The 23,736-nt window shown below is 38.2% G+C and overlaps 1 protein-coding gene across 1 annotated transcript in view; it reads left to right on the top strand.

Annotated features, from left to right (window-relative positions):
* Positions 1-21,543, top strand: part of LOC105221240 (zwei Ig domain protein zig-8) — a 127,719-nt gene extending 106,176 nt beyond the window's left edge. The window contains exons 5-8 of the mRNA XM_011198037.3: positions 6,033-6,152; positions 7,100-7,196; positions 7,929-8,026; positions 17,970-21,543. Of these exons, the coding sequence (XP_011196339.1) occupies positions 6,033-6,152; positions 7,100-7,196; positions 7,929-8,026; positions 17,970-18,397 (743 nt within the window). The 3' untranslated portion in view covers positions 18,398-21,543. The remainder of the gene's footprint in view (positions 1-6,032; positions 6,153-7,099; positions 7,197-7,928; positions 8,027-17,969) is intronic.
* Positions 21,544-23,736: the final 2,193 nt, after the last annotated feature.

The raw sequence follows: 23,736 nt of genomic DNA, 5'->3' as shown, positions 1-23,736 counted from the left end.
TATAAGTATGCAATGCGTTTAACGCTTTCGCTTGTATTGCCCATATCCAGTTGGTAAAATATTGTTTTTCAACAGCTCTCTCTTAATAAAGTCTCATGTGTGGCATTTAAACATGGTAAAATGTTAAATAAATGAATAAAAGTATATATAAGCAACCCTGCAGGAAATTTGAAGTTATGATTATTTCAACATTTTTAATATGAGCTTAAGAAAGAAAGAAAGTTTTTTAAAGAAACTGCTCAAAGATTCCAATAATGCTATAACGGTTACCAAAAAATACCGTTATGTGTTTCCCGCTTCATCCAATGTATTTCCATCGCTCCGCACTCCCAACTGGGCCGCTATAAATATAAATAAAAACGTTAAATATGCGCAAAGCATTGCAAACACTCCGGCTGGCATTTGTTGCATGTGCCACAATGCCGCGTTTGCTCATTTGCATGCGGAGTTTTTCGTGTCATTGACTGCTCACTCGCGCGCCGCGTAAAAGCGAAAGTGCGTCGTTGTGTTGCAAACACAATATGTTCACAGGAAATTGAGATCTGATTTTTTACACAACACAACACATCGACGAGTACAACAACAAGAACAATTCATTTGCAACCCGACAACGCAAATTGTATTAATTGCGTAAGACCGTAATGACGTTACATGAGAGCGAGCCTGACACGAGTGTGGAAATGGCGAAAACAAATTAAACTTAAGGCGAATGAATTAAATGACGAATGAACTTAATTAAAATATATTATTTGTATAAGTATATGTGAGATTAAGTGTTTGTGTAATTTTAATGAAATAAGTGATGGCCATTTAAATGACGATTTGGGGAATTTCGTTAATGCTACTTAACACACTAACAGAATGAAAAATGCAATTAATTCTTTAAAAAAGTGAGAGGATTGATCGATATTGTTGGACTCTAAACCATTTTGTTATCGTAATTCTTTTAAGCTTCTCTAGAGCGTACAATATCTTCAAGGGTTGACTGTAAAAATGGACGCTGGAGTAACATTTCAAAGCTTGTAACACTAGCCATATAAGTACTTTGGAAGTGTAGATAGTAGTCAGACCAAAAGGCTTCTAACTTTAGGTTAAAGAAACTAAAATCAAATTTTTTTGATAGAGCATTTTCCTCACATTCAGAAACATCATAAAGTGAAATTGGTGGAATGCAGAGCATAAACGATGATGAGATGGGTGGTTGAGACGGGATGTCTTCCAAGACTTTCAACGTTTCAAAACGAAAAAACTCAAAATTTTCATCAAACTTACCGGGTCGCTATATGGTGCTTAATTGGGTCTCATGATATGTGATCTTATGTGGCGACCTCCATTTTCAACCAATTCACTCATTCTACATATGGATTTTCCACTATACCCCACAGCGCCTACCTTCAATCTCGAACTCTCCATGTTCGGTACAGCTGAATTCGCCGTATTTCACATCACTGACCCACTTATAAACAAGTAACATCAAACAAATCGCAAAAATCGTTCAACAACATGCCACTGCAAGTTTCATTGAAACTTACGGTGTTTTCCACCACTCACACACCCTCATACATACACACACAGGGTGTTTGTAACGTAAAAGTTGCTGTGGCGCACAAACATTTCTTTCATCCTCTTAACCCATTTCAATAAGCAACAACAACAACTGTTTGTGTTCTAAAAGGCGATACCTGAGTGATTATCACCACAGCACTTTGTGCCTACACATTCGCACCAGTGTGTGTGTGATATGTGTGACGCCTTGCCTTTCAGTGCACCAATGCTCTTTGAGTGTAATCACTTAATGTGTTGTTGTTATTGTGTGATATAAAAACTTTATAAAAGGCAAAGTGGCGTTAGTGTGTGTGTGTGGCAATGTATTTATATTTGTATGTATGAGTGTATATATCCACATAACATATAAGTATGTGTGAATAACAGAGAACAGTTGACCGATTTTATTTTCGTTTTGTTAAAAATAAAAATAAAATCTTTTGTCAAACAAAACGACAAATTTAACCGGAGTCACACGAGTGCTTATAACGGTTTCTGATAACATACATAAATCAAAAGAGGTCCTGCAGAGAGTCAGAACATTTTCGAATTGGTTCCATACTGCCACACAGTGTACCTTACTACAGCATAGGCAACTGTCCGAAGGTTGGACCTTGTATCGAGTTCAGTTGGTCTCTAAAATCCCCAAGATTACATGATCCTGATACTAATAAAAGCCGATGTGGTTCGAAACTTAGCTAAGCTCAAAAACAACAAATAATTTAGCACTACTTAAGACCAAAGAAATTATGAAAAAAAACTTTAATATATTTGCCGAATTTCCTACAGGATTGCTTCGTATACGAATGCAAGTTACCTTTGGTCCTGGAGTTACGCAACTGACGACGTGAGTACGCAATACAATCGAGTAACTGTTTTATGCATTTAAATAGAAGCCGCCGCTGCGGCGACAATACTCCAAAGCTTGAGCGTGTGACAATTTTTTCCACCTGCGATCGAATTCATTGAAAAGTGAAAACCAAAACTGAAAAGAAAATCCTTGTCACATGCGCTGCAATCCCCCCAAGGGGTTGTTAAAACCATCAAAGGAGCGCAAAATGCACGCTGACAGCGGAGCTGAGCTTAGAAAAGCGGAAAAGGGAGATTAAACAAATGCTGCTAAAGCGAGAAGAATGAACGAATTGATTTTCACATTTCACATACTCGTATGTGTGCTGGCATTTGCTCCCGCACCCACACCTCCGCCTCAGTTGGACACGCTGCATGAAGTGCAAGATAAATTCCAGCAAAAGCGCAAATACTTTCGGTTTCCACATAAAATTTCCAGACTTTCCGCTCAATTCAGCGCCGCAAAAGTATGCATTGTGGTAATAATATTTCTTCTTTCACTTTTTCCTTGTTATTCCAACTTTTCACCTCCACTTCGCCTTGGATGTAGCTGAGAGGCGTACTGGTGAAAGGTATTTGTTGGCGTTGGTGTTTAGAGGGCCGGCAGGTGGAGTTGGAAATTCTCGATTTTTATGCTGATGGTGTGCAAATGTGTTTTCTTTTCAGTTTTAACGTTGCGTAGCGAATAACTCCTTAACTGTGAACAGCGCATTGTGGAGAAAACTAAATTGGAATCGGTCAGTGGATTTATGATACTTTTTAGTTGTAAATATTATATATAGAATCTCGCGGAGACCTCTTCAAATATCCGTATTATAAGTACAAGGTGACTCAGTGGAAGGTTAACTGTATGAAAATATAAAGGTAATGATCTGGGGGATATTTGATATATTATGTATATGATACATCCCCACCGAGGAATCGATCCATAGGAAGCATGAAAGGCAGTCAAATGTGAAGCTAATTGAGTTCGTCAAATATGTATGTATGTATGTGATTGGCGTTGCAACCGTTTAGCCGGTTATAGCCGAATCGACGATAGTGCGCCACCTGTCTCTCTCCTTTGCAGTTCGGCGCCAGTTGGAGATCCCAAGTGTAACCAGGTCGCTCTCCACCTGGTCCCTCCAACGGAGTGGAGGCCTTCCCCTTCCTCGGCTTCCTCCGGCGGGTACTGCATCGAACACTTTCAGGGCTGGAGTGTTTTCGTCCATTCGGACAACATGACCTAGCCAGCGTAGCCGCTGTCTTTTTATTCGCTGAACTATGTCAATGTCGTCGTATAACTCGTACAGCTCATCGTTCCATCGTCTGCGGTATTCGCCGTTGCCAATGTTCTGAGGACCATAAATCTTGCGCAAAATTTTCCTCTCGAAAACTCCTAGTGTCGTCTCATCTGATGTTGACATCGTCCACGCTTCTGCACCGTAAAGCAGGACGGGAATGATAAGCGACTTGTAGAGCTTGATTTTGGTTCGTCGAGAGAGGACTTTACTGTTCAATTGCCTACTCAGTCCAAAGTAGCACCTGTTGGCAAGAGTTATTCTGCGCTGGATTTCGAGGCTGACATTGTTCGTGTTGTTGATGCTGGTTCCCAGGTATACGAAATTATCTACGACCTCGAAGTTATGACTGTCAACAGTGACGTGGGAGCCAAGACGCGAATGCGCCGACTGTTTGTTTGATGACAGGAGATATTTCGTCTTGTCCTCATTCACCTCCAGACCCATTCGCTTCGCCTCCTTATCCATGCGGGAAAAAGCAGAACAAACGGCGCGGTTGTTGCTTCCGATGATATCAATATCATCGGCGTACGCCAGGAGCTGTACACTCTTGTAGAAGATTGTACCTTCTCGGTTTAGTTCTGCAGCTCTTATAATTTTCTCCAGCATCAGGTTAAAGAAGTCGCACGATAGGGAGTCACCTTGTCTGAAACCTCGTTTGGTATCGAACGGCTCGGAGAGGTCCTTCCCAATCATGACGGAGCTTTTGGTGTTGCTCAACGTCAACTTACACAGCCGTATTAGCTTTGCGGGGATACCAAATTCAGACATCGCGGCATAAAGGCAGCTCCTTTTCGTGCTGTCGAAAGCAGCTTTAAAATCGACAAAAAGGTGGTGTGTGTCGATCCCCTTTTCACGGGTCTTCTCCAAGATTTGGCGCATGGTGAATATCTGGTCAGTTGTCGATTTTAGAGGTCTAAAGCCACACTGATAAGGTCCAATCAGTTTGTTGACGGTGGGCTTTAGTCTTTCACACAGTACGCTCGATAGAACCTTGTATGCGATATTTAGAAGGCTGATCCCACGGTAATTGGCGCAGATTGTGGGATCTCCCTTTTTATGGATTGGGCAGAGCACACTGAGATTCCAATCGTCAGGCATGCTTTCTTCCGACCATATTCTGCAAAGAAGCTGATGCATGCACCTTATCAGTTCTTCGCCGCCGTATTTGAATAGTCAATCGTCAAATATGCATATATAAATATATCTTGGTCTTCATCGCATAAAAGAGTCTCGAAAATTTAATATGATTCATGAAGTCAAGAGTCGGCTCAAGACAGTCCACAAAATTTAAAAAGAGAAGAAACAGAAGGTGATAAAGATAATTCAGGTTCTATATGGTAGATTTACAATATGAAAACCATCATTGTATTTGAAGAAGGATCCTGTGGAGAGTTGTATACTAATTTTTAAAGCCGAATTTCTTATAACAAACCGATATACCGTTGCGTAAATACTCCGTATTCTCCTTGAACATTTTTAAGGTTATAAGATGAAGAAGCTCAAAACTATAGATGTAAAGCCGATTGGTTTGGGTTTTTGGAGCAGAGTTACCATCTATGAAAATTTATACAGTCAATAAAATTGATAATAAGAACGAAATTTTGGGGTATCATAAATAATACATATTAAAGGGCTCACTGTTTGAAAATATTTTTTTTTTTTTTTTGAAAGAGCTGCCAACTCTTTTTGTTTATTTTATTTATTTAATTCAATAATTATAAGATATTTTACTACAAATTAAATTATTAATAAAATTAAAAGAAATATTAAGAATTGGAAGGGCTTTTAGCAACATTTTATGGTTACACAGATAAAGTTTAAATTGTAAAAAGCTAATCTTGATGAATTTTAAACTATCTAAAACCATGTGTTGACTCATAATAATTGCATTAGAGTCGAGCATATGTTGCTGTTAGTTAATTATATACTTCACAACCCACACATATAGTATATATATATATATGTACATCTCTAGCAGCTGACAATTTCGCCTTCTAATCAATTCATGCGTATGCTGTGATAATCAGCAAATTAAATGAGCACTAAATTTATGTTTAGCCTCAAGGGGGTGCTTTGCTTTGAGTGCCGTGCGAACTGATTGTCTAAACTTTATGCAAATACTCGATAAACAAGCCGACAAAGCCACCAAACGCATTCCACCACACACCAACACCACACACACACACACACATAATTATGCAAATGAACCGTTAATATTGCGTTAAACACCACCACACAGATGCTGGATATAAATCCAACATTGACTATAGTTACTGTTATATTGTAGAATTTAAATGAGGCGCTCATTGATAACTGTTATTATTTTGTATTTACTGTTTACTGTTATCTTTGCAGAGCTCAAAGCCAACATAATCGGGCCAACGGATTTGTATGTGAAGAGTGGCAGCGATATAAATCTCACATGTCGCATCATGCAGGGGCCGCACGAGTTGGGCAACATATTCTGGTACAAAGGTGCGTATACAACAACAACAACAACACACACACATATATGCCTATTTATGCTGATTTGTTTGTTTACTTGTCTAGATGCGAAAACCATAATTTATGCACGCGTGCGTTTTACAATTGTTTTTGTTGTACACTTGTTGTTGTTTTTTTTTTGTTTTTCGCTTTTCGCCGCAAATTAATTAAAAGTCCCTTTTCCCCGCGCTAATTTGTTGCGCTGCCATTTGCTGTGTGTTGTTGTCGCACCAACTGACGCAGGCCTCGCAATCGCATTAATTGCGTTAAGCGGCAGCAACAAAAACAATAACAACAACAACAACAGTGGCGGCAAAAAAAGAACCAGTAGCTTAACAGCGACTGCCACATGCTGAAGCAGCGCGTCACTTTTTTCGCCTTAACACTTCACATTTCAATCGCATTTCACGCACAATGACAATGACAATGATGGGCACCGCCAACAACAATAAAAATAACAACAACTGCTGTTTCAGCATCCGACATTCGCCTGCACATCGGTGGCAATACCAATACTAACAACAACAACAACTGCTGTGTTGGTAACAGCGGCGGCTTGTCAGTCTCCTCAATGGCTGTGAATTATTCAGCAGCAACAACAAAAATACAACAAGATCAACCTCACTAGTGTTCTTGTTAGTGTTGGTAGCCAGGCAATCGCAAATGACTTTACTCAATTATGTCGCAAATGCGCCAACACATAATTGATGTGACAATTAAAGGCGCATAATTGTGGCCACGCACGCACACACACATACCAACATACAGATTCACATTAATATGCCTACCAATACACACACACCATCTTGACAGCCTTATTTCCTTATTTGTATTTTTCCATTTCATATTTCGTTTTCGTTGTTGTTGTAAATATTGTAGTTTTACTGTTTTTTTTTGTTGGTGCGTTTCCACTGAAAGTTTTCAATTAAATTTTGCAGGCACCGAAATCATTGACATGTCAGCGAATCTAAATGAGATCGACAGCGCGACGCGGATTAGCGTCGACAACGATTGGACAGATGGATTGACATCAAGGTGAGTCCAGCGTTAATTCAATCCACTTTTCAACTTCAAATAAACTTTGTTTTCAGTAGTGAAATTAATTCTCTCTAGCGACACAGTGTAATAGGATGTCTACGAGTGGTTGTTGAGCATAATGGCATAGTTAGTTAATCTCAAGGTCTTTCATTCTAATTTTATTTCACTTATTTGCCAATTAAAATGGAAATAGAACTACAGAAAATATTATTGAAAATTTCATCTCTTAGAGAGAGAGAGAAATAGCTGAACTTGCATATCTCTACACCCTCTCTTCTTGCAACAGCGCTATACCAATTCTCAGCTCCGAATTACCAAACTTAAAGGCTATGAAAGGAGCTTTAAATATTGTATTGCCTTCGATTTTTATAGATTACGCTTCGATATAACCTTGTATCCAGCACAGAACTAACTATTTAAAGAAGAATCTTGAGTGTTTGTGTATAAATTATTACTGTTTCAAGTGGGCGATATAGTGGAGATTTCATCATTGATGTGAATACAAATTTATTTTTCCTTTAAAATCCTTTTATTCAGTTTGTGAGATATTATAACTGTTGTATTGATATTCTTAACTCTCTCTAATGTTAAATATTATACCAACTTTTACTAAAAAAGTCGTCTGGCATTAACACTGTCTGTGTGACTGACAAACTAAATCCTTGAGAATAACAACTAATGAGTTTTGTAATGTAATTTCCTTAAACCTTTCACTTTGATTTCTTTCAGATTGAAAATTCGCCGTGCCATGCCCTCTGACACCGGAAATTATACGTGTGTGCCAACGATAGCGAAATCATCCTCGGTTTATGTGCACGTCATAATCGGTATGTACTCATACAAACGTATTTAATTACATATACTCATATGCTATAATTTCAATGGAGTATTTAGCAATTTCCAAAAGAGATTTATCTAATAACAAGTAAGGAAGGGCTAAGTTCGGGTGTAACCGAACATTTTATACTCTCGCAATTTATTTAACTATATTAATGTTATTTAATACACAATTTGACCCACATATTCGTCATATATATTGTATAAAGTCCATTGAAAGTTGGAAACCCTAATATTAGGTTAGAAGCACCGAGGTCCTCGTGTTCGATATATGGGGCCTTAAAACCTATGGTCCGACTTCGGCGATTTTTAGAATGGGGCTGCCACACTATTAACATAGTATTTGTGCAAAGTTCTGCACCGATATCTTCACTAGTGCTTACTTTATATATTCTAAAGGAAGTAGAATTCTATATTCTACAGGAAGTAGACGTGGTTGTGAAGCGATTTGGCCTATTTTCACAACATATCGTTGGTATGTAAGGAAACTATTACAAACCACGTTTCATTGAAATCGGTCGAGAAGTTCCTGAGATATGGTTTTTGACCCATATCCATTTTGTAAAAAAATCTGAGTGCAGCTTCCATCTGCCATTTCTTATGTGAAATTTTGTGTTTCTGACGTTTTTTCTTAGCGAGTTAACCCACTTTTAGTAATTTTCAACCTAACCTTTGTATGGGAGGAGGGCGTGGTTATTATCCGATTTCTTTCACAACTACTGTATCAGCTTTGAAAGAGGAAGAATTTGAGTTGTAATAATTCTGTGAGTTAAATCTCTGGAATCAAATTTGTCACTGTTATTTTAAGGCACATATTTTCAATGATTTTTGCACTGCTCCAAGAAGTAGACAACATAAATTTGCTGCTCAGAATATCACTGCTTCTCTCTGTTTATTGTTTGCTCTTTAAGAATAGCATATTCTCTTATCACCAATCATCATGATGTGTTGGTGTTTAATAAACCTCACGTTTACGTCTTTCGCCTCCTACTCAGCGTGTAAATGAGCGCGTTCGCACATAACGAAATACCTGTGAGCATGCTTTTATGTATGAGCTTTTTAGCTGTTTTATCTCAAATAAGCTTAAGCAACAGGTGACAACAACAATAACAACAACAATAGTAAATAGTGAAATGAATCTTATTTGCCGCATGTTTTGTCATAACCCTCCAAGTGGTAACAACAACAAAAGCTAGCCAGTTGATGAGCGAACTTTACGATGAATACACTATCGTAAAAAAATAACGGTATTCTTGCAATGGCTGCAGCAGCTGCTGGCACAGCGAGCGTTTGTAGCAATATGAGGTGCTTGTCACCACCTTCCTCGAACAGCTACAAAGGGGCACCGCGCGAGTAGTTTGCTTATTAGCGCGTTTTCTTGCATTTTGCTCCAGCTCTTTTATGTATCTGTGTGTGTGTTTGCGTGTGCGTAATAAGCAGTTTGCCTGCATTTTTGCAACTCGTAAAACTTCGCTGCGAGTTCGCTGTTGAGCGTCGCGGTTCTTTTCACCATTTCCTGCGCGTTTATTCTCCGCAGCACTTAACTGTAATAAGCAGTTCGTTCAAATTACCCGCTTGAAGAACGGATGTGAGGCGGCTTAAGGCATTAGAGCGCACATACATACACACACGCGGTCATGCAAGTGGAGCTCTCTTCATAGAGCAGACGAATTGCACATTTCGTAGCCGTCACACCCGCCTCTCTTTAAAGTGCTCATTTCTATTGGTGGCGCTGAGTTCAAATATATGCATTTGGAGCCATAAATTGGCATCCAATAAATATTTTAAAAGAATAATAAAAACTCACGAAACTCGTATTTGTCTCGCATAAGAACTCAAGCACAACAACAAGTGTAAGTAGACCGGTACATAAAGCTAGGAACTCATATATTAGAATCCGAATATTATTTGCTTTATGACTGTAATGTGGTTAGCTCCAATTTAGAGGTTTCACTACACCCTCACTCTAACTAAAATACCTGAAGAATATTAAGCCTCTACTAAGCATACACTACAGCCCATAGATGTACCTGTATGTGGCCTCAAATGTGTTCTCCTACTCAGTCTTGTTACCTTACTGTCGTCGAGTGGGTAAATGCCTGCCGTGTGTGGGTCTGCGGTTAAGTCTAGTTGTGCTTGACGGCTCGCTTATGCAAATTACATGCCGCACAACAAGCAAACAAACTACAGTGTCTACGTGCGCGCCTTTGTTTTATACCTCTTCAGCAGTCTTTCCAAGAAACCATCAAGCGCTCGTTCATTTCATTCGAGCGAGTTTTTACGACAAGTTTTCCTTTTAATGCGCCCGCCTCCTCAGCCTCCTAGGCCTCTCCGGCCTTTATGGCATTATTGCCTATTTATTAGTGGCACAATTTGGACGTCTGGCGGCATTAATCGTAAACTGATTTTATTGTTGTGCTGCTCCGTACATGCACACATAAGCATAATTTTGGTGATTTGCTGAGTTTTATTTTCGGCGAACTGGCTTACCTAGCCCAGAGACGCATTTGCATATTAACCACAAAACCTAAAAGGCATCGTTCTTCCATTTCCAAAAGTGAGAGTGCATTTGAAATGCAAAAGTATTTCGCTGTAATTTGACAATAAAAAAGTTATAACGCCGACATTTGCACGCACTAAGAGTATGTGCCAACTTTGATAGTAAAATTTTTGAGTAATTTTTAGGGCAAATTGTTCAACGATGTGTTAATCGCTTTGATTGTGCAAATTTCATCTTTATGGCCATTCAAATGCGAAATCGTAAAAATTACAGATTGAAGTAAAGTAAGAAATAAATTTAATTGCGATTTGTTTTGGGATAAGAAATATATATGTATGTGTGTGAAATGTGCTGTGTACAATTTGAATTGCAATAAATTTGGCTCTGAGCACAGACTTCAAAAGGCCTTCTTTAGCAGCTTTTTCAAAGTGTTGACAAAATGTAATTATTTGTGAAAGTTATGCTGTTTCACTTAAAACTCTTTCCTTTGCATCAATAAAATTGAAAAAAGCAAAATATAGTGTTAATGAAAGAAAAAAGTAATAAATAATCCAGACCTACTAAGCATACTGATAATGCCTTTGAAGTGAATTCGCAAAATAGTCAAGGTAACGTATACGGCTTGTAGTCCCAAATCCAAACTGAGATCTCATCTCTACAATTGTAATGCTTTAACAATAGTAAACATTGGCTGAAACTAATTGATATCGTACATATCGCATCAACGAATTTTGTGATTACTACTGAAACTGTTACTTTCGAATCTTTATAGCCACCGATTTACCTAGTTGTTCTAGAACTTGGTGTAAGTTTCTTTTGAATCGCCTTAGATGCTTTACGTGTATTTTGTATTGGATAGGAACAAAGTCATGAAACATCAAAACTGTCGTGGTAAAATGATCCAAATGAGGCCCTTTGTTTGCCTTTAGTTGTTAGAAATGATTTTTACAATTCTTGTCTTTTATGAACACATTTCTGTTCGATGATGGCTGCATTTTGGAGCATACCAAAAATTTCCCCAGAAATATGTTGAATGGATTATTAAAAGATCTTGAAGGTCTCAGCTCATTTCTTATTAGGGTATCTTGCCCTCTGACAGTGGCGTATATTATAAAGTCAACCGGAAAGGTTTAAGTTATAATACTGCTTATATGAGACTAAGGAAAGGACTGAACTGAGATAGGGTGACAATATGTTGATCGTATGTACCAAATTTGAAAATAAATAAGCTCGTGTTATATGCTTACTCACCTAAAAGAGTTAAGTCTTCATTTACCAAAAATTTTAAGGCACAAATGTCTTTTACTCCGTCGAGCAAAATTTAAATTTGATAAATTAGTTATTCTTCTTCTTCTTGACTGGCGTAGACACCGCTTACGCGGTTATAGCCGAGTCCAAAACAGCGCGCCACGTATCCCTCCTTCTGGCAGTTTGGCGCCAATTGGTTATACCAAGCGAAGCCAGGTCCCTCTCCACCTGATCCTTCCATCGGAGTGGAGGTCTCCCTCTTCCTCAGCCTCCACCAGCGGGTACTGCATCGAATACTTTCAGAGCTGGAGCACTTTCATCCATTCGAACAACATGACCTAGCCAGCGTAGCCGCTGTCTTTTTATTTGCTGAACTATGTCTATGTCGTCGAATAACACATACAGCTCATCGTTCCATCGTCTGCGGTATTCGCCGTTGCCAAAGTTTAAGAGACCATAAATCTTCCGCAAAACCTTTCTCTCGAAAACTCCTAGTGCCGTCTCATCTGATGTTGATATCGTGCACGCTTCTGCACCGCAAAGTAGGACGGGAATGATGATAGACTTGTAAAGTTGGGTTTTTGTTCGTTGAGAGAGGACTTTACTTTTCAATTGCCTACTTAGTCCATAGTAGCACCTGTTGGCAAGAGTGATTCTGCGTTGGATTTCCAGGCTGATATTGTTATTGCTGTTAATGCTGGTTCCCAGGTATACGAAATTATCTACAACTTCAAAATTATGACTGTCAACAGTGACGTGGGAGCCAAGACGCGAATGCGCTGACTGTTTGTTTGACGACAGGAGATATTTCGTCTTGTCCTCGTTCACCACCAGACCCATACGCTTCGCTTCCTTATCCAGTCTGGAAAAAGCAGAACTAACGGCGCGGGTGTTGTTTCCAATGATATCAATATCATCGGCGTACGCCAGTAGCTGGTCACTCTTATAGAAGATTGTACCTTCTCTATTTAGCTCTGCAGCTCGTATTATTTTCTCCAGCGTCAGGTTAAAGAAATCACACGAGAGTGAGTCACCTTGTCTGAAACCTCGTCTGGTATCGAACGGCTCGGAGAGGTCCATCCTGACAAATGGTGTAAGATGATCGTTATGTTTTGATTTAATGTTACTCGAAAGGGGGTTTCACCAACCAACATTAATGATCTATATCCAATACGTGGCAAAAGATTTAGGCTCAACAGTTCATAAACTTTCGATGACCTCACTACCACTAAAATGCGTCAGCGATATTTCATTAGTAGTCAAATACTTGTCCCTTTTTTTGTGTTTTTGTGAGACCCAAACGGAAGAGTACCGAACTGGGTGACGCAGTTAACTCCCATGCTGCAAAGAGCAAAGCTTCAGCTCGCCAAGCAGCTTTTATTTGTAGCAATTTCCTTTCTTTTGATTTATTTCTGCACTTCTATGTGAAAACTATAGCATAAATGCCTTCAATTTGTTGTTGCTGTTGTTATTATTTTTCCATTTTAGGGTTAAAAGAGTCGTCGCACAAAGCGATGATGACTGAGTGTACACAGGAAATGCCTTAAGCTGCAAAAAATAATTAACTACACACCAATATTTATACAACACATGCCATAAACTACTTGCCACACACACGCACACACAGCAGTCGCTTAACTATATACTTACATATATATATATATATATCACATGTATGTGTGAGTGTTTGTGTCCGTGTGTTAAGTAGATATTTGCGTGGTTTTCTATGGCAGCTTACAACTTGCTTTATGTGTGCTCGAGTATCGCTATGTGTATGTGGGTAAGTGCATTCTAATGGTAGTGTTACTGCACACAGACTGGAAATTGAGGCGCCTCGAGCGATAAATAAACTTGTGCCAAATGGTTTCTTTTATGCAACAACTGCAACACTATTTCGCCAGCCACTCTTTGTGTGCAACATTTTTTTTGTGCATTTTTTCGTTGCATTGGGTAAATGTTTGCGTTCTTTCCGAGTGCACAATAAGAAAGATGCTTTTCTTCGCGCTTAAAGAAGCAGCAGAGAGCAGAGGCAAAATAAATAAATAAGTGCAAGAGCCTGTGCGGGGCTGTGAGCGGGGCTGTAGCGTTGAATTGTGAGGAAATGCATTGCGCATTGCAAACAAAAGTAAATGGCGAAGCCGCTTTAACGGTCGATTACCCGAAACAACCAACAACAGCAACAATGCAGTAGGACGCTGGACAATCTTGGTGTTCGCGAGGCGTTGCCAGTCATTTGACAGGCCACTTAAAAAGGGCGCTGCAATCCGTCACAATGGAAGCTGGAGTGTGGTGTGTGCGGCATGTGGAATGTGGAACATATTGTGCAACACATTGCAACTCGCTGCCACATCCATTCATTTTGTTTATGTGTTATGTTTAGCCTAAGGCGACGGTCGGAAAAAAATGCGATCCTAAAAGGTCGTGCCAATACTGCCAGGTCCAGGGCGCGCTGCTCCGCGTTGCGGCTTGCCGCCAGCCAGCGCGCTCATTAGAAACTCTGCGAGTCGCGTGGCTTTCACCCAAACCCAGCGCTGCATTTCCGGCACTTTTCCACTCACGACACTTTTTTTCACAATTCACCCGAACGCCAGCTCCATTTAGTTGCTCCACTTGGGGCATCGTTAGTTAGAGACAGTATATATGTATGTTAGCCGTCCAGCGTTTGGAACTGCGTACTATTGCAGTTCGCAGGCATTCTCACCGAAGCTCGTTGTGTCCCTGTTTTGCCTTTAGCGACTTCGTGTCGTAGGTGACGTGTCTTCGTTAGTGTTGTCTTTTCGTCCGTACGCTGTGTGTCTAACGCTTCCGTTGTTGCAACAGAACAGTTTGCGTTATTGTTGTTGTTAGTGAGGGTAGGATTAGTATTAGTAGCGCTATCAATTGGCTTTTGGCCATTCACTCAGTTCACTTCAGCTACTCGTCGTTTTTGTTCGCTTTTTTTGTTCGTTTTTTACGCCCAGAGCCTACCTCTGTTTTCAGTTTAGATTTTGTTTCAAGTTCTATTGTTAAAGAAGAGCAGTCTTGTATTTCTATTCAACGCCTTCTGCTTATTTGTTAGCAATTACATGCCACCTATAGTAGTTGTATGAACACCCCGTAGGTAAAATTTTTATAGAACTGAAGGCGAACTAGCTTTGGACAGTTCGAGTATCGCGAGAGCCTTAGTACAATGCGTCCAAGATAGCATGACAGCTAAATTCGCATAAATATACAGTGTGCATATATGAACAGTGCCCCTATGGTTATGAAATTCTTGAACTGTTCCACTTATAGAAATAACTTTTATTTGTTTCTGTCCCAACCAGAAATCATTTATACTCGACTTCCTGGGCATTTTGAAGGTTATAATCCCTGTGCAACATATTGCTAGAGTAAACAGATTTCCTGCAGGTTGTTAAATCCAACTGCTTCTTTACAAGCAGACGCTTAAGCAACAGTAGTCTCTGGCAATACTCGTATATCCATAGCACAGAAACGGTGTTCGCCTTGGCACTAGCTTTCAAATTGCCTCCAGGCTGAAATACTCGTGTAGGTATCCCTGCATATGTTGCCATATGCCACTTTGTATACCCTTCGTGGAAGCTCTGTTGCTGTCTCATTGTGTAATGCAATCAAAAGTTCCATTTGCCTATGGCATATCGCATTTTATATTTCATGAAATTGCTTAGCTTCTAAGCGCAACAGATCTATTTTTATCTACTTTTATTTTTACATGAAGGGGTTTAAGTACCAGCACCATCACTTTCGACTAGCTGGCTGTGTTGTAGTTCGTTAGGCAGTTAACAGTTATTTTTACTATTTACCCTATCGGAGTTGGATTAGGTTCAGTTCAAGGAGAGAAAACCGTGAAAAAATTCAACTGCCTAGAATAAAGATTTATAAACGCCGAGCACAGGGTGGTCCCCAGAGTATTCAATTTCCACTGAAAGTCTGTGGTTAAGTCTATCGCCCAAGCATTTGAAGCAATAACATCGGTCCGTGAATAAATAATCCAAAGATTTGCTGCGGAAAATAACTACCCTGACAAAATAATCTTGAAGGGATAGTATATGAGTCACCTTATACTGTCTTGAAGGTTTTATAAAATTTTAGAACCGCTTCAACCGTTTAGCCGGTTATAGCCGAATCGATGAGATCGCGCCACTCCTCTCTTTCCTTCGCAGTTCGGCGCCTGTTGGAGATTCCAAGTGTAACCAGGGTGCTCTCCACCTGGTCCCTCCAACGGAGCGGAGGCCTTCCCCTTCTTCGGCTTCCTCCGGCGGTGACTGCATCGAACACTTTCAGAGCTGGAGTGTTTTCGTCCATTCGGAAAACATGACCTAGCCGCTGTCTTTTTATTCGCTGAACTATGTCAATGTCGTCATATAACTCATACAGCTCATCGTTCCATCGTCTGCGGTATTCGCCGTTGCCAATGTTCTGAGGACCATAAATCCTGCGCAAAATTTTCCTCTTGAAAACTCCTAGTGTCGTCTCATGTTGACATCGTCCAAGCTTCTGCACCATAAAGCTGGACGGGAATGATAAGCGACTTGTAGAGTTTGATTTTGATTCGCCGAGAGAGGACTTTACTTTTTAATTGCCTACTCAGTCCAAAGTAGCACCTGTTGGAAAGAGAGATTCTGCGCTGGATTTCGAGACTGACATTGTTGGTATTGTTGATAACTCTTCACTGATGACCAAAGTCCTCATCGTTAAATAAATTCTTGGACAATTAAAGGTCGAAGCAACGCTTCAACAATCATTGAACTCATCAATCTCAAGTTGGGACTGGGTTGTTGTGTTGTGATCCGCTGACTACTACAGCATCAGCAATTGTTGCAACATAGTGGCTAACGAAAGGAAGACGCCAAAATAAGAAAGCAACTCAACACACGCACGACATTCAACGATCCAAACTCTAAATACGAAACTTTTTTTATTTTCGAAATAAAATTGAACACACTGTGTTATGCAACTGCAGCAAATGCTAATGCCGCTACGCATTACGTGAGTTGCAACATTTTGCAGAAGCGAATAATAGCAAGTCAAGCGGTGGGAAAGAGAGGCGAGGAAGTTAAGAAGTAGGGCGAATGAACTAAATAATAGAAAAAGCCATTTATGTTATCGGCCACTTCCAGTTGGTTTGGTTGCCCTGCCAAAGGATGCAGGTGAACAGGCGCCAGCAGTTGAGCGCAGCCAAAGTCTGTGCGAACTCACCAACACAAAAACACATTTATATATATATATATATGAGTAACTGCGAATGTGTGTCTGTGCTTGTGCCCTACAGCTTTTATCATTTCCTGAATTCGCCGCTACCTCTTTACCCCTCTCCCCATGCAATGTAGTTTTTCTAGTTTCTTGTATAGTTCATGCTTTGCTTTTTCAACTGACGTAGTACCGTTACTTTATAGACTTTTGCATTGTACCCGGTTCGTGCTGTTTGTGTTTACTGTTACCGTTACTCTATGCAAACACCATAAATATACAATGTATTTTAATTGTGCAATAGAAGCGAATGGAAGGAATGGAAGGAATGGAATGAAAGACCCCGCTGGGGAATCTTAACACTGACCGTTCGACAAGAGTACAGGAGTACAGAAACTGACAAATAAGAATACCGTTATGAGGTTGTATTGAAAACATCTGATACTAACTGAGTTATAAAATTAAAATTTTTAGACTAACCGCTCTGAAATATCCGATAAGTTCGGCCGCTTATTGAAGACCTCAGGCAATATACTGAGTAAAAAATATGATAAGTCCTCAACGAAAACGTGTTTGAGATCTCTATAAGAGCCGGAGTAAATTGAGTTCAAGATTTTTCCAGCTATACGATTCACTATTATATATATTAGTATTTACACCGAGTTCACTTCCGGATGGGACAAGAAGAACTATAATATTGTTTCCTTGTAGAAATATTTTAATGCACATAAAAAAGAGAAATCAGCCAACTTAGAGGAAATCAAAACATTTCCAGCACTAGAAGTCAGCATTTATGTACCTACAATAGTTGCTTAGTGTGAACGTACCCTTAGACACGCACACTCACCGCTATATTCATTCAGGCATTCAGTCCTTCCTTCATTTCTTGAGTACTTCAGTACTTGTTTAGTTTATGGCTCACTTATTCATGACCGCAACGTTTCTTCGCAATTTTCTTATATCAATGCTTCCTTTGCTCTTTTCCCTCTTTACAGGTGAGCACCCTGCGGCCATGCAACACAACTCGAGCAGCATGTACAGCGGCAATTTCTACTGTAGCATTTGTTGCATGCTCTTCACCATTTTCACTTGTTGTTTGCAACATTTCCTCGCAACAACAACAGCGGCGGCAACAATACTCACTGTGGCAACCAGAAGCGCCAGCAAATGCAGCAGAAGTAATAACAACAGCAACGACGGCGGCGGCGGTGGCGACGGAAGCGGGGGTGAAACTTCAACGGCAACGCCACAATGCACAGCACGCGCCACCAATGACTGCAGGTGCGTGAGTATAGGGTGTAGCAACAGGCGCAACTACCAAAGACACAGTCGCAGCCGCCGCAGCCCGAGGCGCATTAGCATTAGTGGTGCAACCGCAAGAAGTTCGCATGCAACACGCGCACTCAGCGAAATTACAAGATGAAGATGAAGTTGTGACCGAGCACAAACAATTATACTGACTCACACACTCACACACTCATACATACATATATACAAACACATGCAGGAGTACGGCGCTAAATGAAGTAGTTGACGCAACAGTTGCGCGCTATGCTGAAGGCCCGCGCGGGCGTTGAGTTGGCAAAACGAAATGGGAGCAGTGCTGAAGCGGCAAAAGGCGTCTTGCCGAGTGCAGCAGTTCGGGGCGCGCAAGTGTGCAGAGGGGCGTTAACGCATTAAAGTTAAAACACTCACGCACCCAAGTGCTGCAAACAACGCGGTTGAACGTCCTGTTCCGCGCCGCACCGCCCCTTCCCGCGTTGTGCCGCAAGAGACCAGGCGCAGCTGGTGATTAAACGGCGAACGCGGCGCCAGTGTGTGTGTGCGATTTTAACGAACAAGCGCGCAGCTCTAGCCGAGCACTCGGCGACCTGCATTCGACTCACTTGTGGCGCCGCCTCCCGCCTGACTCTCCTCGCGTTGGAGTGCCGCGTCAGCATATGACCAGTTTACTGCCGACTGAGGCCCAGCCGCGCCACATTGCCACATTTTTCTCATTGAACGAACTCGCGCGCTCGGCTGTGCGGCCATTTGGGTTAGAAATTTTTACGAAATTACTTTTACTTTCCCACACACATAAACTGATATAAAACGTACACGACGGACTACTGATAATAAGTTAAAATGTGGAGAAACACATAAACACACACACACGCACGCAACCTTTAAGATACATACATATAGATGAGATAGATTCAAGAAATCAAATAACTGTAGTGAAATTTAAGCGAAACACTTGTAGTGAATATAGTAATTATAGTAAAAATAACAGTAAAAGTCAAACCAAAAAAATCATAGCAATTAAGCCAACAACTAAAATTGAAGATTCTCACACACATACATATATATATATATATATATATGAATAGTCTAATTTAATACCTTAGATGTAAGCGTGCATGTTGAGCGGTGCGTGCTGAGTCATCCGTTTTGAGATCAGTAATTGAATTGCTGCATCTAGCGGTGGTACGTTGGTATGGTGATGCTAAAATTTAAGACTTATTAGTCATAGTTGAAATTTGATTGAAATTGTTGCTGTATGCATAATGGCTTCTGTACTTGTGCATATGTATGTGTATGGAAATATTGACCTCGGTAGTTATATATATTTTGCCTTAAAACTTGGCTGATGCTCATTGCATTTGTTGTTGTTTTCTTGAGCAAAGCTTTCAAAATATCATTTTCGATTCAAAACAGCTGACCATCTACTTTTACTTAAGGGGCACACCTAGTGTAATGGCCTAAAAAAAAGTGATTTTTGGGAATTTTTATTAAAAAAACTACTTTATCAATTATTTCAAAATTTCAAGAATATATATACATGTTTCAAGAATATACAGTGAAATTTTTGAAAAAAAAAATTAAATATTTTTTAAATTATAGTCGATCTCCAACGGCGCGAAAAAAAGGTCCTTCACTGCTGCAGTGATTCCGGCCACCTCCGTGGATGAAATCTAAAAAAAAAAAAAATTCTCCTTAAACTAGATAATATTGTCTGGACAATGACCTACGATAAAAAAAAAAAATCAAAAATTGACAATACGGCGGCTTTAAAAAAAAAAATAGAAGAATTTTACCCAAAATTTTGGTCGTTTTTAGCCTGCCAAAATACGATTTTTTGATCAGATCAAAAATCGATAGGTCATTGTACGGAGAACTATATAAAGAACATGTAAAAAATACTCGATAGTGATCGGATCATTTGTTTTTGAGTAATCACTGCATCAAATTTGGAAAATGATGTTTCGAGAAAAACGCGTTTAAAGATAAAATGATGGTATTCACTGTTACCGAGCGGCTGCTCTTTAAATTGCTATAACACAAAAACTATTTGAGATATCGATTTGAAATTTTAATATGTTATTTTTAAAGGTAATGTAATCTACCGAAATATGAACCAAAAAAAAAAAAATGATTTTTTTTGAAAATTCACACTAGGTGTGCCCCTTAAATTTATAAATATTTCTTTTCCGGTCTCAACTCGGATTCAGAATCTTAAATTTTTGTACAAATAGTTGCATTGAATTATTTTGGTATATGAAATTCAGTTGTGAATCGAACAATAAACTGGCATAACTCTCTTAAAACTGGTATAAGCAAATATGAGGTGATTGAAAATCGTGTATATGACTTTGAAGAGTTCTCAATATATTCTCTTATATCAAATTGAACTTTATAAATTTGGTGTTGCGCTCAGATATAAATTAAAAGCATAATTCGAGCTTAACAAGCAGAAACGTGGCGAATCGAAAGCTGCTCATACTTTACCATATTTCAAAATCGTTTCAAAAATTTAAGAATTGCCGTTAAATTTTCTTATTGTAAATTAATTAAAGGATTACAAATAAAAAAAATTCACTTTTATTTTCTCCAAAAAAAATTATTATTTTTTTTTTAATATTCCTGCTTGCCCCACTTCTCATTCTATCCGGCGGCGTATTGCCCATTCATACAGACATATGTACATGTATCTATACATAATGAAATGTGTAATTGTATGCAAAAAATAGTTGGTACGCGTGTGTTCACCTGGCGGCGTTGAAGACACTCAAATATATGCGCGTGGCTATGTAATTAGTATAACGGGGCGTCGGAGCATTTAAGCGACACACAGTGAATGTGAAAATGAAATGAATGATAATAAAATTAATTGGTTAAAATTTGCAATAATGAGTGGCTAAATGAAATTTAATACCATGCACAATATAGCTGTAGCCGTAATTTGTAATAATAAGCAGTGTTTTTTAAAACCCCCATGTACATATACATACATATATTCACCTATTGCTAATTATAACTACATTTAATATATTTAATGGAGTAAAACTAACTTTTATATGTCGGCATTGCAATTGTGCAATATAATATTTGTGAGTGCTGAAATTAATTTGAATTTTTTCAATGTCATTGAAAACGAGATTTTCGCGTGGAAAATAAAATTATTTTGAACTGCAAAAATATAATGCGGCGCTCCATCATGTGATTTTTGCACATACACACATACACTTTTTTGAAGTTGGTGGCGAAAATTTGATACTTTATTTTATTCCTAGAATTATTCTCATGAAATTTCAATACTCTAATTTACTGCAGGCGTTCACCAACAATAAATTCAATTTGTAAAACTTTATTCATTGAATTCATTACTGCCAAACCCATTTGAACTTCGATATTTGCTGCGGATTAACGGTAAATGAGCATTAATTTTGCAATGACTTGAATGTTTTCATAATCAAAATTCTCCAAAATTTTGATTTGAACGAAATAATATAATGAAATAATATATATTGTTAATCAAAAGTATAACAAAAATTGTTTGTAAATTAAATACTACAATTCTATGTCTCTCTCAATTTTGGTGCAAAAATATTTCATTGGTTTGCCGATTTTATCGCTCACCTTCATGATCTATTAAAATGTGTAAATGTGCAGTTTTTTCCAAAATATTTTAATTTAATTTGCTTGTTTTTGATTTCTTTTTTATAAAACTCAGAACTAATCGGCATCAAGCTGATTATCAACAGGAAAATAATTTTATACAGTTGTATTAGTGTGTGTGTGTATTTGCATATTCATATCCTCATCGCAGTTTTGAGTTTCCATTTCCTCGCCCAGATACCCACTTTCACACAACTAGTCACTTGCCAGCATTTTTAGCCGATGAATCCAGTTCGACAGCGCCGGCAATTGAATTGTAAAACGAAAATATATATGTAAATAGTCAGTAAACTAATGCAAGTCAATAGTTTTAAGTTCATTTTAGAAGTAATTAAATTTTATTATAATAACAAAAACAAATAAAAACATTAACCACAAAGTGAAATACAATGAAGCAAACACACAAAAACAGACAGACATATAGATAAATATATTTATATGGCGTAGCGCTATAGGGTAATCGAGAATATGGACAAACGATGAAGTGTGGTAGATTTTAGAGAGTAAAAACAGTTAGATTTTCACGCATTAGCCGTTAAGTGTAAAATACAACTCCACAGCAGCAGAACCGAGCGGAGGTAATGAAGAGCAAGAAATTGTTATTTAAGAATCTGCAAGGAGTATGTACAATAAATAAACTATGAATGAATAAGTAACTTTGATAATGAATTAAATTTGTATTTGTATTTGTAATTATGAAGAAGACATGAAATCGTAAATTCAGTGCTTTATATTTTTGATTTTTTTATTATTGATTTACACTAAAATGTATATATATTTACGCACAACTGACAATTGCTCGCAAATCATACATTAAATCACATGATTTTCTCTTGTAGAGTCTCAGAATTCATTATTTTTTAAATTAGTGTCTTTAAAATCTCGAAAAAGTTCCAAGATCCAGACTTATCATTTCTTATAGGACATTAATGGTGATTGCGATGAGCATTGGCCCTTCTAGGGTGTGACTCTTTAATTAAGAATATATTATGAGTCTTGGTTTAGGTAGTTGCTTGCCTACATTTAGGCGCAATGCATAATAACACGTGAATCGAACAAACATTACCAACTCTACTAAAAAGATTGGAAGCAATTAAACATGTTTTCGTTATTATTTAACAAAAATTCTATCAAATAAATAAAATGAATATTTTTTTAAATAATAATTTTTGCATACATTTCACATATTTTTATAAAATACTAATAAAATTGTTTTTTTTTAATTTTTCCGTACTAATTTGTACTAATTGCTTGATAATGGTTGAATGCGTGTGGAATGTTAAGATAGAATTACAATTTTATATAAAACTAAAATGTTAAGGAAAAGAAATAAGAAATAAATATAAAATGTAAGCAAGTTTAATTTAATTTGTGATGAAAAGAAGATAACCAAATTGTAAATAATACCGAAAAATTACAGCCAACTCTTAGCCCTTTCAACTAAGCAACAAGTGTGCTGCAGTCTTTTAGTAATAAAATATTAGAAACATAAATCAGAAAAATACAGAAAAAATACGGCAAAATATATAACTAATTTGTACATAATGTAGTGAAGTATATAATATAATATCATGTAATTTTATAATGCATTTCCAATTAGTTCATTTGTATTGTTCGAAACTCGAACACATACATGCATACATACAGACAAACTTTCATCTATCCTTGGCATACAATAATGATAACGATATACTAATGATAATAACAAAGGAATAATAGTCACGCGAACAAATAACAGAAACAAAAACAAAAGTAAAAAATAAATACATGCAACATAAATTACATAGTATACATATATACAAATATATATATATATATATATAT

Source organism: Zeugodacus cucurbitae, chromosome 6 (assembly GCF_028554725.1).
Source record: "Zeugodacus cucurbitae isolate PBARC_wt_2022May chromosome 6, idZeuCucr1.2, whole genome shotgun sequence".
NCBI classification, from domain to species: Eukaryota; Metazoa; Arthropoda; class Insecta; order Diptera; family Tephritidae; genus Zeugodacus; species Zeugodacus cucurbitae.
The sequence above is the reverse complement of the archived record's forward strand: the minus strand, read 5'-3'. Positions and strand labels throughout refer to the sequence as shown.